This window comes from Symphodus melops, assembly GCF_947650265.1.
Source record: "Symphodus melops genome assembly, chromosome: 21".
NCBI lineage: Eukaryota > Metazoa > Chordata > Actinopteri > Labriformes > Labridae > Symphodus > Symphodus melops.
The window spans coordinates 9,964,671-9,979,601 of record NC_136711.1 but is presented as its reverse complement, the minus strand read 5'-3'; the positions used below and the strand labels follow the sequence as shown (position 1 = coordinate 9,979,601).

Sequence of the window (14,931 nt, the reverse complement as noted above, 5' to 3'; positions counted from 1 at the left end):
ATAAAAAGTGTGTGTCATTGTGTAGTTGACAGGAAGGTGGGATCAGGGTCACTTTGCACTGTCATGGACTCGTGAGGACAAGAGGGAGCACAAGGGTTGTGGAAAGTGGCGGGGTTTATTTCATGTCACTACTACAGATGTTATCACACATCAAAACAATGTAAGTCATTATTAGAGCAGCCAGTGTCGACAGCTCAGATGAATCATGATTATATGTGTATCTTGTATTGTACACAGTCATATGTCATGATTTCACAACTTCAAGTGCCATATTTTTCATTAAGTAAAACACCAGCAAAATATCCAGAAATCAGCATCCACTCAGTGCTCAGACATAAAACAATAGATTGCCGAAAAAGGAAGATTATATCATCAAAGCATCCTGATCTTATGAATTATTCCAAATAAATGTTTTACACATCTAATAAGTGATATCTTTAATAATAATAAGATGAGAATAACAACTTTTAAGTAAAAACTTGTTATGAGCAGAATGCTAATATTTATTGCAATCCCATTTCTCCACTGGCGAGATGAATAAAGGATTATCTTATCTTATAAATCCAGTCAAAACTTTTTTTTTTCAAGCTACAAGGCCAAAACCCAAAGGTAGTACATTTTCTGTCCATTAAAATGAAGGCTGTCAACATTAACTACTTAATCACTTTTAATTAAAGTCTGACTGAATGAATTTTTCGTGCTATTTTGTCCCTTTAGGCACACCATAAGCCTCCAAATGGGTCTTCTTGTAGTCACAGTGATGGGAAAAGAAGGTCACCGCTGTGTCTTTAAATGTCTCCTTTCACTTTAAAAACACAAACAAACTTGAAGACAGATCAGCTGACGATTTCAAAGTAAAATCCACCTCATGACATGAAACATGTCACTTTTTCACTCAGATTTTCATCTGCAACGAGTTCCTTTTTCCTTGGAGAAGTTCATGTTGTATCCTTCGACCTACCAGAAGGTTTAGGAAATGAAAGCCGATCAATTTTTCGTAACAATGTCAAACATGCGATTAAAAGCACGATTAATCGCAATTAATCGCTATACTCTTCCAATATCACTGTACAATAGAAAACTCCATTTACTCTTTGTCCAGTGTAGTTTCACCGTGGAAAGGTTGAAAGGTTGTTGTTCTCTTTTGTTGCTTTACTAATGAAAACATCTGTGTTAAACAGTAATTATTAGCATGTGTTATTATGATGGTATTCTTGTACAAAAAAAGTCTTTACCATGGGACGACACAAGTGGACATCCTGCCCAATGTCAAACTGTGAAATGTGTTTTACATCAATGATAAGAACATAAAGTTAAAAGGACGATGAGTTCAGGTCTAAATGTTATAAAAAAGACATGATTTGAAGAAATCTTTTCATGTACTCAAGATGACATTTAAGATCCACACTTGTATGTTTGGGAACACTATAGCCATAAATCACAGTGGCAACAATTCTGCGTATGACTGATGTATTCAAAGAAAATATAGAGCAACATGTTAGTGCATTGATTATGTGTCCTTCCACTGATCTAGATCAGCCCTCCAGTTCTCCGTGTGTGTTGGGACATGCAGCCGCTTCTTCACAGCCTGGCTTCAAGCCGCAGGGCCTCGCAGCGCGCGCACACACACACACACACACACACACACACACACACACACACACACACACACACACACACACACACACACACACACACACACACACACACACACACACACAGAGTCATTCACACAGTAATGCACACGGGGCAACACGAACAAGCCTACATCAAAGATACATCTGTTTCATATGCATGTTTGATGGGACAGGAAGGCAGCGGCTGGCCACAGCTCCGAGTCACAGCATGGATTAGTATGCATGACTAGGTGGTAGAGAAGTGGTGTGAGTGAAGGATAGAGGGTGGATACAGTACACCTTCATGAAGAGAGTCATGAACCACGAGGAATCTTTAACATGTGTAAATATTCTGATTGGAGTGAGAATGAGAGGTGACCATTGGTACATAATGATAAAAACAATCTGCTGTTTCGGATCAGTAAATGAAGAGCTGGATTAAGCTGCAGCGTGTCATCGAGTTGGGGCATTATTGAGTTAATAACTCTTACATCTGCCCCTGCTGTTTGATGTATTGTCAGCCTTTTCAGCTCTTAGCAGCTGGTCGTCTGAATCATTGTGTGCCATTGTTACACAAGCTGTATCAGCCTGTTTCCCTGGAAAAGATCAAACCCAGAGCAAGGGCATGGACGACAGTAAATGGACTTGAGCTTATATAGCGCTTTTCAAGTCTTCTGACTGATCAAAGCGCTTTTACACCGCAGATCACACCTACCCATTCACACTGATGGCCATCCAGTAACTACTTCCATTCACGCGCGATCATACGCCCCTGACGCAGCAGGGGCCCAAGGACACATGGTACATGTTGCTCGCAGGAGCTGGTGATCGAACCGTCGACCTTCCGATTGAGGGACGACGACTCTACCAACTGAGCCTCAGAGCCGACAGTACACAGTGAACTGTCACTCCTTGTGTTTGTGTACGTTGTAATCTTAAAGAAGAACGTTCCGTTCACCTGATCAGACGCTCCTGCTTCACGTTGAGGTGACAGTGATTCCCCTTTAGTGTCAGTGTAAGGATTTCAGGGTCAAAATGGCGAAAAGCCTCCAGAGATGAAAGCTGAAATGATCAGAAATAAAGAAGAGAGAGCATTTACAAACGTTCAGACGCGACGTGAAGCACGGCAAAGAGGCGTTAAAGGATTTCATTCTTCAACAAATGCTTCCAGCACGATTCATTTGTCTTTATATTCGGTGAAAATCCGAGTAAAACGCTCGTCTTTAAAATGCCCGTCTCTGCCGTGTCAATCAGTGTCGTTGTACGGAACACATCCGAGGAAACGTAAAGGTACGTTCATTAGCATTTCTTGACCTTGCAGCACAATGCAGCACATGCTGTCTCCAGCTTTGCCAGGCGTTTCCTCTCAACTGAAAGCAGAGATAGGAAGGCCGGATGATTTATTTATTTATTTATTTTTTGGCACACAGAGATATGCGCATCTATGATTGAAATGCAGTTCACCTTCCAAAAGCATTCAGCACTTTTGGATGGAGGGAGCATTGTCTCGTCGGTTCAACTCTACAGTACACGTCTCCTTCTCTCACCAGATGTTCTGTCTAATGAGCGTGCAGGCTCGGGGCAAGACAAGTGTCACCAGCCGTACACAGTTTACCCAGGTGTCACAGCGCTGCATAATTCACTCACATTAACACAAACAATATTCATGGAAATCACAGAAGACAGTTTCCTGGAGTGAGTAGAAGGCGGGGTCGCAACATCCTGGGAATTTTCAAAGTTGGAAACTTTCCATGGGAATTAAAGGCAGGGTTGGGTAATTATCGAAAACGAGCATGATTTTGAAAGTAGCATCCTCTCTGCTCTCCGTATTCACCCACCCTCTCCCCTCTGTGCTCCCTCAAAAGCCCCGCCCCCCACTTACATGCATTGGTCCATGCATGGGGTGGAGAGGCTTGATTGGTTTCTTAAAACGTGGTCGAGTGCCGACGTTGGTCAAAGTGTCTTTACAGCTGCGACAGATGACAAGTTTCTTTTTCAGAGCGCCTGAATTATTAATCACTGTCAGGACCGAAAGACCATTTCAACCAAAATCTAAAAAAGTGTATCTGGAGAAAATGACCTACCCTGCCTTTAATGGGAATTTATGGTAATAAATGGAAATTGACGGGAACACACCTCAAATGGAAGGTTGGCCTTTAACAGGGAACTTAAATACAATTGGGGAAAATATATTTTAGCATAATTTTGACTAAAACAACCAGATTTCTGGTCGCTCACGTGCACATAACACACTGCTTACTCACCCGTCACATGCACAGAGGACGCACGACATGAAGGGAAGTATGTTTTGGGTGATATTGAAGGGTAAAATATTTTATAAATCTGATGTAAATCTGTTGACATGTTTTTTAATTGTATTATTTTGTATGGATGTCTGCTTAGGACGTTTATATTTATGCTTGGATCTGACACAGTTCGATAAAATTACCCAACATTTTCTGCTTATAGCCATAAATTTTCGTAATTCCCATTGAAAGTTTTCGATTTGGAATAATTTCAAAATTCCCTAGCTGTACTTTCCACCCATTTGCAGCCCTCGTCGAAGGTCATGGTTATTGGCGTACTGAAAGGTTGGAGTCTTTTTAATATCAAGACGATGCGGTACTATTTGATCCGACAGTGCTGCACACATTCAGCTCCCTCCACACTGGTGTTAATAAACAGATGGTAAATGTTTTCTTGTGCTTAAAGGAGATTTGAATGTGTCGGTTGGTTCTTAAGCGTAAGCTGTGTGAAAGAGAGAAGAATGATTTCATATCCAGTGTTGTTGTACTGGATATCAGCGTGGCTGTCCCAAAGAGCGTTTGTAGAAAGTAGAAACACCTGAAGTGGATTGATGTGTAAAGTAAAAAAGTTCAGATCTCAATCAAATCATGTGTTAAGAACGCTTCTAAAATAGCTTTTTCAAGGATGTACCCTCATGTTATAATCCAACAGAAGCCAATGAATTAGAGTCTTTGTCAGCACAGTTGAGCCTAAAATGGAGAGACAACATGTATTTGCTTTCAGTGCTTCTTCGTGTTGTTGGAGATGTTTACTTAGAGAGGGACAGAATTTCTGCTCTGTGACTGTGAAGTGCATACAGGAAAGTCCGAGACAGCAGAGAAGACCCGGGCTGGCTGTTTCCATCATAAATCTCACTGTATGAAGAGAACTTTGAAACTCAACACCTCGGGATCTGAGAGGCCTGCTGAGGCCCCTAAAAAGACAGAGAGAGAGAGAGAGAGAGAGAGAGAGAGAGACAGAGAGATGTGTTCCCAGAAACACCAATAAAGCCACCTGTTAAATAAACGTCTGACCACTTTGATGAACGAGTGAACGCTTGCATAGTCTAATCTGCTTCTTCATCATGTGTCTCCCTTTTACATGCTGTAGTTCTGAGCGCACGCTAACACGTGAAGCTAACTCGTTGTGTATCTGTTCATGTTCCCAGGGGCAACCCAGGAGTCCCACTGAGAGGAGGACAGGACTACAAACCCAAAGCTGGGGAGCCACCAGGGCCCCAGGGTGCTGGAATGGAGCAGCTCATAGAGTAAGTCAGATGATGTCTTTGTTTGTTTGGTTTTTTTTTTTTTTCACTTTTGGGTTCACACAGCTTATTCATGTGTTTGCCAAATGGACTTCCTGTATCTATTTTGGGTTTTCCTGGTTCTGTTGTTGCCCAGTGTCGCAGCCTTTCTGCCATAAACACAACAAGCGGATTACTCCAGCCCTCTTGAGTCTCTGAAATCCTTGCAGACTTGCAGAAACACAGCAGCACTTTAAAGCTCACACACTTCAATCCAAGGCCTTTCGTTCTTATTCAAGACCGAACCTTTAAAAACACTCCTCTTTTCTTTTCTTTTTTTAATTTAACAGCAATGACATCTCCATTCTCATTCAAGTTTTTCTTGCAATCGGAGTGGAGGGCATTTGAGTGGGAGCATGAAGATCATACTGACTCTCTTCCTGTTTAAAATACAGCATCTTGACAGAAATTGAAAAGCGGCCCAGTGCTTTATGGACAGCTCTTTTGGCAGCTGCTGACATCTGAACAGATGCTGCGCTTCTCCCAATTGTCTCTCACTGTTTTTTTTGCAGGACAGGTTGACGGCGTGCTCGCAGCTTTACAGCTCGGCTTGTCTGGGCATTTCTTCGAAGGTTGTTATTTGCTGTTTTATGAGCAAAAAGCAGGGCGTTTTAATGTTTTCATGAATGGAATCCAAAGTTAAAGAAAGCTTCATCTTACCTTGAGCACACCAGCGGCAGTTGCACACACAACTTCGGGGAGACACACACACAAGTATGTAAATACACTTCACTTACTCTGACTTTGCGAGCACAAACATTTATGGACGTTGTCTGCTCGCTTTGAAGACGTGAGTTTGCAACAAGACATAAAAAAAGAAAGAAAGAAAGGAGTCCTGGGAATGATGCCACGGGGGAGCAAAAACAAAACTGTTGTATGAAGGCGAGCTTTTGCTGTTGGGGGATGGGGGACTGATTTATCTGACCCTACATACCTTCAGTCCTCCTTTGTGAGGGGTCTCCTTAAGATCAACACTGCAAGTTTTTTTTGTTGGATCACTTACACACACTTCCTGTTGATTGTCTATTCGAGCTGGACTCATAAAGCTGTTGGCCGGTCCCGGCAGCTGATATGGCTCTATTACAGATATTATTGTTAAAATGAATTTGTGTTTTTATGTTGGAAGAGATGATGAGATTTTAAAGGGGACATATTATATCCTTTTTTTCCACCTTTTCAAACAGTCCCCAGTGCTCCAAATGAAAGATCTGTGCTTTAATCCAAATATAACATGAATCAAGCAGCAGTTTGTGACCTCAGAAACCTGCTCTCTCAGAACACTCTGTTTTGGTGTGTGTGTCTCTTTAAATGCAATGACCCCCCCCCCCAATAGACACAATAGAAATGGCAGACCTGTGCAAAAAGTTTGACTCGAGGTGGAGTTTTCAACTTGTGATGTCACACACAAAGTTGAAATGGGCCTCTTTTCTCTGTGCGGCAAGACGTACGCAGGCCACAAATAAATGTTCAAAAACACTGTGAAAGTGGATTTTCGGGGGCGTTGGTTAGTGCGCGCGTCCCCATATATGAAAGGCTATAGACCTCAATGTAGACCCGGCTTCGAATCTGACCTGTAGCTCCTTCCCTGCATATCTATCCTCAGTCTCTCTCCCTGTTTCCTGTCTCTCTCAACGTTCCTATCTCTCCGACAATAAAGTCACAGAAAAGCATTTCAACATCGTCTGTACGTGTGGCTTTGCAGCTGAGCAGAATAAGGTCGATATGAATCGGTTATTTCTTCTAGAAAACTCAAGCAGACCACAGACAAAGGACTGGGTGGATGAGTGCAAAATAAGCGCTCACTACACGTATAGAGACGTCCTGTTGTTAGTCTAGGCCCAAGATTCTGTAATTAGTACTCCATACTGGCAATCAGTTTATAATCCTGCCACAAAATATGAGTTGGCATCAGTCTGAAATCCCCTGTATAAACCCACCTGCCCGTTTACCTACCTGTCTAGTGTCGGGCTCTTGTTATGGGGCATTATCTTTTAAAAGCGTTTTTTCTTCTTTTCTCTAAATACAGTGATCTTCAGTGCTGCTGTGCCTGGCCTCAGTGTGATAAGAGCCACAGTTGTATCTTCTCCCTCTCTCCTCCACACATTCTGCACATAGAAGCAGGGGAGAAAAAAAAAAAAAAAAAAAAAGGAGCCCGTCTTGGTTTCTATCTTTGTGCGCGTGCTCATGTGTGACTGTGCTCTCAGATATGCGTGTATGAATCACAGCCTCGTCACTTGTCACTTCATTAGAGCTATCTCTCAGCAGTGCGAGTAGATGTTAAAAATGTATAATTCATAGCTGTGACTGAGCCTGGGAACGGGATGCGTGCCTACATGCTTCCCCCTCCTACTCGCTACACCTCAACCTGTCAGGTGAAAGCATTCATTTACAGTATGTCAGTGATTGTTGAATCACCCTCCTCGTTATCCGACGCCCCCCCTTGGCCTTTATGCCAGCGTCAGTGGCCTTCTCTTAATGATGAGGTTATGCCACGACGACCTGCCGCTGTGCCGAGCCGTGACAGACAGGCGCTCCTGACTTCGGCAACTCTGCCCTCCTCTCTCTGGCCTGTGACTCACCGGTGAGTCATCGGACAGGTAGAGAGGATTTACGCTTTACATGCACCCCCATATCTGTGCACACACACACACACACACACCTGTACTCACACCCAATAGAGTGTGTGTGTATGTGTTCCTGATGTCTGCGTGTGTATACACACACAGACGTCATGTCTTTTCTTCCTAACACACACTCACTGTTGTTTATAATAATCAGGACTGTTGTAATGGAGTTTATCTTTGAGCGGAAAGCAGAGCTAACAGCTGTTTGACACTCGTCGAATTCTAATTGCCGCTTTGTTGACGCAGCCTGGACGAGCTAAAGGCTGACATAATGACGAGGACGCGTCTGTTTTCTCTTCTTAATTGTGTGTGATCAGGGATGTGGGTGTTCAGCCACTAGAGGGAGACACAGCCATTGTTTTTTTTTTTTTTGTCTTTTTAAATTGAGAGCCTAAACGTGAGTGCCCTCTCTTCCACTTTATTAGTTTGGCAAAGTCGACTTCTTTCACTTCACGTTTAAATGCCTCTGAGCATCTTTTCACATTAACGTTTCCTACCATCTCCATAAATCCAGTTCCCAAACTCCATCAAGGCTTATTGCCTGGTGTGAATATTTGTTTTGATCGTCAAACACACACACACACACACACACACACGTTTAAAAAAAATAAATAATAATAGTTAAAAAAAACACACTCGCCTGTGTGATATCAGCCAGATGTTCCTGAAGGAGGCATATTTAGAATGAGACTTTGTGTTTAATAGTCCATAACACATCCTGTCATGGCTTGATTTAAACACGCAGGTGTGGTGACAGAACCTCTATAAACCCTCTGCGTCACAGTTTAACACCTTCTCTAAGTGTCGCACTTGTGCGAGTAGTGTACAAACACTTTCCCTAAACTGTCATGTTGCAGAGTAAGAAATCACTGTCACTGCTTTAAAGATCGACATAACATGAGGATGTATTGTGGCACCTTAGCAGACCAAAACCTCCTGTTATTTAAATTGCATATACAAATTGCATCGTGAACAATATTTAACCAAAACACAGAGGAAAAGGCCGGTCGTCACATTTAAGGGAGTTGAACTTTTTGTGTCAGTCGATTCAGCTGTTGATGGACGGAAACATACATGAAGCCTGTGTTATTTAGTTTAGCCGTGATGTTTTTCTGTGTGTGTGACCTGGGCTCTGAAAGGTCGGTAAAGCGAGGTAGCCTTTAGTGGTAGATGATGGATGTTTCCTCGGGGAAGGATAAAGGTGTCATCATGGCGGTGCTGTCGGAGACAGAAGCTCTGACGTGATTGATGGAGCTGCTCTGTGATCAAAGTTTTCGGCTCGTTCTTCACGTCGATAGTGCAGAGGGAGTCAAAACGTCAGCTCTTTGTACTGTGTATAGACTGACATGAAGTCTTTTCTTTCTTCAAGCTAAATGCAAAGCTAACCCACCGTGAAGCTGTGTTTGGAAGCTTTACATTCATTTCTGGAACAGCTGCCCAGAGCCCCCCCCCCACCCCCCCACCCCCCCACCCCCGAGTGATTTAATCAAAGTTAAGGTGGAAGCAATCTGATAAGACTACATTTATAATAATCCATTTTCCACTCAATCAGTAATCTACTGATTGCAATGTAGCCTCTGAGAGAGACAGCTTCTATAGTCAGCTGTTAGTGATAAAGGACTTCCTGCAGGCTGCATGGCTCGCTCGTTAGAAACTTGAACGGAGATGGAGTTGAGTAACAATTTCTCACAGTGATTGGATGGCTTCATGCATACAGATGTCTGTTTAAAAACATTAAAAGGTAGGGTTGGTAATTTTCTCCAGATCCACTTTCGAAGATTTTGGTTGAAATTGTCTTTAGGTCCTCAGAGACATTAATAATGTAAAGTGTCCTGAAAAAGGAACAAAGAAAAGTCTGTCCTCTTTAGCAGCCGTAAACCTGTAAAAACGTTGACCAATGTCTGCCGCGAGGTGCCAATTTGATGAACCAATCACACGCCTCCCTGTCTCCCTGCTCGTTCTCTACCCATTGCAGGAGGCGTGGTCCATTTCTAGACCAATGGTGTGTTGTGCTTGTCAGTAAGGGAGGGGGCGTGGCTTGGGGGGAGCACAGAGGGGAGGGGGTGGGTTCAAAAATGACCAACCCTGCCTTTAAAAGAGCTTTTAACATACTCATATAATTAAATTGTGTTTTATCGCCCATCAGTAAGAACGGCTGACTGAAGTTGAAAATGAGACATTCACTGTCTATCTGTGTTGCCTGTATACCTTCTCTTTTTCTTTTTTGAGGAACCTGGGTTCGATTTTCTGCAAAAGCTGCAGGAAGTGACGTTCTCTGCACGTTCTCGCCTGGATGGAGAATTAAACTATTACAAACAAACGACCAGCCTCTCGACTGCTTCACAGACTCCACGTAAGCACGAGAAACCAAAAAAGCTTCTATCTGTAGAAGCCTGTCGGCGTTGGTAAAGGGAAGATAATTCCTGTGGACCATGTGAATTTCACGGCCGATGAAGATGCTTGCTGGTGCAGTTAGCCTAGACTGCTACAACTGCTACAATTAGCCCCTTTAATGAAGGCGTCATTTTAGTAAAATGTCAGCTGATGGTTTCTGGATTGGCCTTATGATGGATTGTGTTCGTCGGACACATGCTGTACATGTTGACAGAAATATAAAGTTGTATTCTTTGCTCTGATGAGCTGTGTAAACACTTCCTGCCTCAGTGAGCAGGTATCTGCTGTGGAAGGATTCTAATTGGTCATTTGGGGCCGGGCTGTTTAACCGAGAGGTTGACAAGTTGACGTGTACATCTAGCCTTTAACACTGCAGCACTTTATATGCATGCTGTTATTCCTATGTGCAGACAACAACTAAGGGCAGATAATGTTTTCTTATTACCTGTCTGTTTATCAAAGGTCAGCTCCTCTTGGACATCATAATATCTGGGAGAAACACTTCCCACTTTCACATCTTAGTAAAACTCTATAAGCCAGAAAGACCTGGAAAAAGTAATCCATGCTCTTATGACATCTCGTTTAGCTTACTGTAATTCCTTGTATGTCGGCCAGTCTGAGCTCAACTGCCTGCAGCTTGTCCGGAATGCAGCAGCTCGTCTCCTGACTGATGTGTGAGCTCATAACTCCGGTGCTTTCCTCACCTGGCAACTTTCCTGCACTGGCTTCCGTTTAGGTATAGGATTAATTTTAAGATTCTTAAACCTCTATATGGGCTGACCCCGGAATACCTGTCTGACCTCATTGTGGTACACCAGCCACCTCGAGCCTTGAGGTCAGCTAATCAGAGGATCTTGTTCGTTCCTCGATCCTTTTTAAAATCCAGAGGAGATCAGCAGCCCCCACTCCTTACCCATGACTAAAAACACAGCTGTTTACCTTGGCTGTTGGCAGTGTATAAGTCACTTTTATTGGGTTTTATTGGTGTGCTTTATTGTTGTGTTTTTGCTGTTCGTGGGAGGGGATTAATGTCCATTTGTTCTCTGTAATAACTCTGTCTTTTACTGTAAACCACTTTGGTTGGCCACTCGCTGTTTTAAATGTGTTATATAAATACAATTGACGTTGACGTAGTAATTCTTGGATGGAATTTCATCTAAACTTGCAGAAATATTCATCTGTAGTCAAGAAGAAACTTAACGATTGTCGTGGTTTAAACGTCACTGTGACCCGATGCATGGGCACTTCGAGGTTCTATTGGGGCCCTCGGCAAAGAATCATTGGGGGCCCCTCCAACCAGTGTCCATTATTATTTTCACAGCAATAATGCACATGACACTTACAGTAGCAGGGCATTGATAGGAAGTGCTGTCAGATGGGGCCCTATTAGGGAGGTTTCCTACTGTCATGGCAAAAAGTGCACATTTTGAGGCAATGCTTTGGTTTAAAGTTTGTCCCGCCTTTGAGAGGCCCCCTACTGGCCTGGGGCCCCAAACTGTTGCCTGCATGTCTGTCCCATATTCATGAAAAGGGAGTCACCAAAACACAGGCTGGAAGAAATATCTTATCCTGCAAGAGGATGATGTCAGTGTGCTCTCTCTCTCAGCCAATCACATCCATGAAGGGGTCTCCGAGCAATCACACGACTTGTAAGGAAGAACAGAATCAAATGAGAGGTTCGCTGTCATTATGTCACTCCTCTAATTGATGCGGTGCCGACTTCTGTTTTCTTTGGGTAATGTAGTCTTTTGGAAAGAGCAGGATGTTGTTTCCTCTGTCTTTATACACAGTCAATGCTATTTCCCCAGGCTCCATTAAAACAACAACTACAAACATGCCAGTTTGTGAATTAAGTCCAGCTGAATAATCAGGCTTGGTGTAAAATGAACACAAAGAAGCTGCTGCCTTCTTTTCTGGTCACACACGTTGAGGATGTGTGTGGCCCTGATGACAGTGACATCACACAGGGGTTTGTGCCGCTCCCGCTGGTGTGAGCTAATTTTATATGATGTGTGTCACAGTTTAGTCCTCGAGGAGCCTGTTCATGTCGCTCTCATCAGCCTGCAGTCATGCGTGAGCCGGGAGGCTGCCGCATGGCTGGAGGTGACAGAGTCTTGTTGCCTTCTCTGGGAATGGCTGGTGTCGGATCCTTCAAGTCGGTGTGAAACAGCATAGCAGGAAAGTCTTGTGTGTGTGTGTGTGTGTGTGTGTGTGAGAGCAACACGATCTCAGAATCTCTTCCAAAAACTCACATCTGCTCGAGACTTGTACCGAGTTTGAGTTGAGTTTTGTTGTGTAACTTTATCTGTCTGTCTGTGCGCCACATGAAGTGGACCTCACACCGTCATAAAACTCGGAGTCTGCCCTGCGCTGAGGTGCTGTGATCAACACTGGAGAGCGCTCATCTCGAACCTCAACACACACACACACACACACACGCACGCACGCACACACACGCACAACAGCTTCAGACTAATCCCACTCCAGACAGTGATGACAATGAGGAAGGCAGCACAGCAGAGGTTCAAATCTAACCGAGCTGCTGCATAATGAATCATGGAGTGCGAGCGGCTGGACATCAGACGTGAGATAAAAAGGTGTAAGGCTAGCATCAAAACATGCTGATTGTGTGTGTGTGTGTGTGTGTGTGTGTGTGTGTGTGTGTGTGTGTGTTACAGAAATAAGGCGGAATGTGTTATGGAGGGACAATCGCCCTCTAGTGGTGAGGCTAGAGGGCGAAAAAAAGGAAGTATTTTGTGAGCTTGATGAGCAACTTTTGAGGAAACTTTTGATTTTCCTCAATGCTCTGTTGAGGAACTTGTTTTGTGTTGGTACTGAAGCCCCATGCTGACAAAGCAGGATTTCATTCTCTCTTCTGAGTCTGCTCCGAACTTAAATACGTCATCATGCTTATTGAAACTGTGAAGCTCACAGTCAATCATTGCTTTGATATCTGAACTGCAGCTTTTCAGCAGATCGCTCTCAATCGCCCAACACTCTTTATAAAGACATATAGATATATAATGTCATATAACTATATCCCAGACATCCTTCTGCAGTCTCGTTCTTTTGGCCACTACCAAAAAGAGATTTCGTCCAGGACACTCTTGAAAAATAGATTTTTAATCTCAATGAAATTCTCTTCCTGGTTAAATAATTAAAAAAAAACTACACAAAGCTCATGACCACATAAACTGCAGGTGAGGGTTCAAATAAAAAAATAAAAAAAACTAGGCAAATTAAAAAACACAGACGCAAATATTAAAAACAAATGCAGTGATGTTAATATACTGAAAAAGTTGATGGAAATAGCTTCAAAAAAGTGTAAATGTCTCAGGGGGTTCATTCATGTCATTTTTTTCAAGTTGTTTGTGATCGCCATTTTAAAAAAAAATATTATTATTTTTGCATCGATCATATATTAGCAGTGCATTAGCTTTACATTTGTTGAAGCTTCTTGCAGCTATGTCTTTCTCTTTGCACCTCGTCGTTTTGCATTTCTTTTTGAAATGTGGCCTTTTCTGGATATTCCATTATCCTAATGAAATGCGTTGAGGCCAGAGCAGCACATTTTCACTTTCCAGCCAACGTAGGTCTAACTCGTGAACTGCAGTCCTTGAAAATGTTGAAGCCAGCATTGCTCGCTTAGTGCTGAAGTTTCACTTACAGCTACTTTACCACACACACTCACTCTGTGAGGGACATGATTTTTCATCATCATTGCTGCTTTATTTCATTTGCACAGCGAAATAAACCAAATCCTGCAGTTACCTTGAAGGTCGAAAAAACACAATGAAAGAGAATCCGGAGAATCCACAGTCTGCTCTGTAGAAAGGGTTAGTCTGTAAGTATGAAATTTATAGTAAATGGTTGAAACATCAAAAGACTGACAGCACTGTCTCTGAATTGAATAAATCCAGCCGAGGTTCAAAGAGACGTGAGAGCTGCTGCTCAAGGACACACACACACACACACACACACACACACACACTTACAGTATAGATGCTCACTGACATGGTGAACTGAGCCGAGCACTCTCTGTAAGCTACACTGTATCGATCAGCTCTCTAATCACAGGGGATTAAGCTGGAAAACAATGATGAGAGCAGGAACCTGTACGAGTAGGTGTGGGAACCAAAATAAAAACCTTTAGAATCTTTAGAGCGCTCCTCAGGCCCTCTTCTTTATTTTTAAAGAACCGCGAGTGTATTTTCTTTTTTTTCTCTCTTCTGTCCGGAGAGCAATGATTCATGGGAAATCGAAGGTCAAAGGTCTGGTGGAGGTAACGGGAGTTAAAGTGAAGTTCAAAGTCAGGAACCAGTACTTACAGTCACTCATCTTTTATTCAGTCCAGCCCGCAGCTCTCGCTCGCATCGCAGTACATTCGACCGTCGATATGTACGGTCAGGGAGGGCGGGGGGTGTTTCAGAGGGTGGGATACCACTCAGGTCGAGAAGAAGGTAGAAATCAGGGAGGTAGGAGGAGGAAATAAAAGGTATCTGGCATCCAGTCAGATCATTCCCATCTTTCTCTTGGGAGATGATTTGTGTGTCCTCTGTAGTGTGTATTTGTGCATTTAGAAATGTAATAAAACAAAGAGAGCGCATTAAGCCCATTTGAAGAGCAACGCGTCATTCAGGAGACAAGGTTAAAGCAACTGTAGAGCGAGAGTGACTCTGTTGCTGTTAAAATAAACTGTTTTTAAAGG

The 14,931-nt window shown here is 43.1% G+C and overlaps 2 protein-coding genes across 3 annotated transcripts in view; both read left to right on the top strand.

The window, feature by feature from the left end:
- The window catches only part of LOC306842289 (heparan sulfate glucosamine 3-O-sulfotransferase 2-like), a 264,943-nt gene that overhangs the window by 110,963 nt on the left and 139,049 nt on the right, over window positions 1–14,931 (top strand). The window lies entirely within an intron of this gene.
- Window positions 1–14,931, top strand: part of ankfn1b (ankyrin repeat and fibronectin type III domain containing 1b) — a 135,472-nt gene that overhangs the window by 1,550 nt on the left and 118,991 nt on the right. For both annotated transcript variants that reach the window (XM_079372423.1, XM_079372422.1), the window contains one exon: window positions 5,071–5,169. In XM_079372423.1, the coding sequence (XP_079228549.1) occupies window positions 5,153–5,169 (17 nt within the window). In that variant the 5' untranslated portion in view covers window positions 5,071–5,152. The remainder of the gene's footprint in view (window positions 1–5,070; window positions 5,170–14,931) is intronic.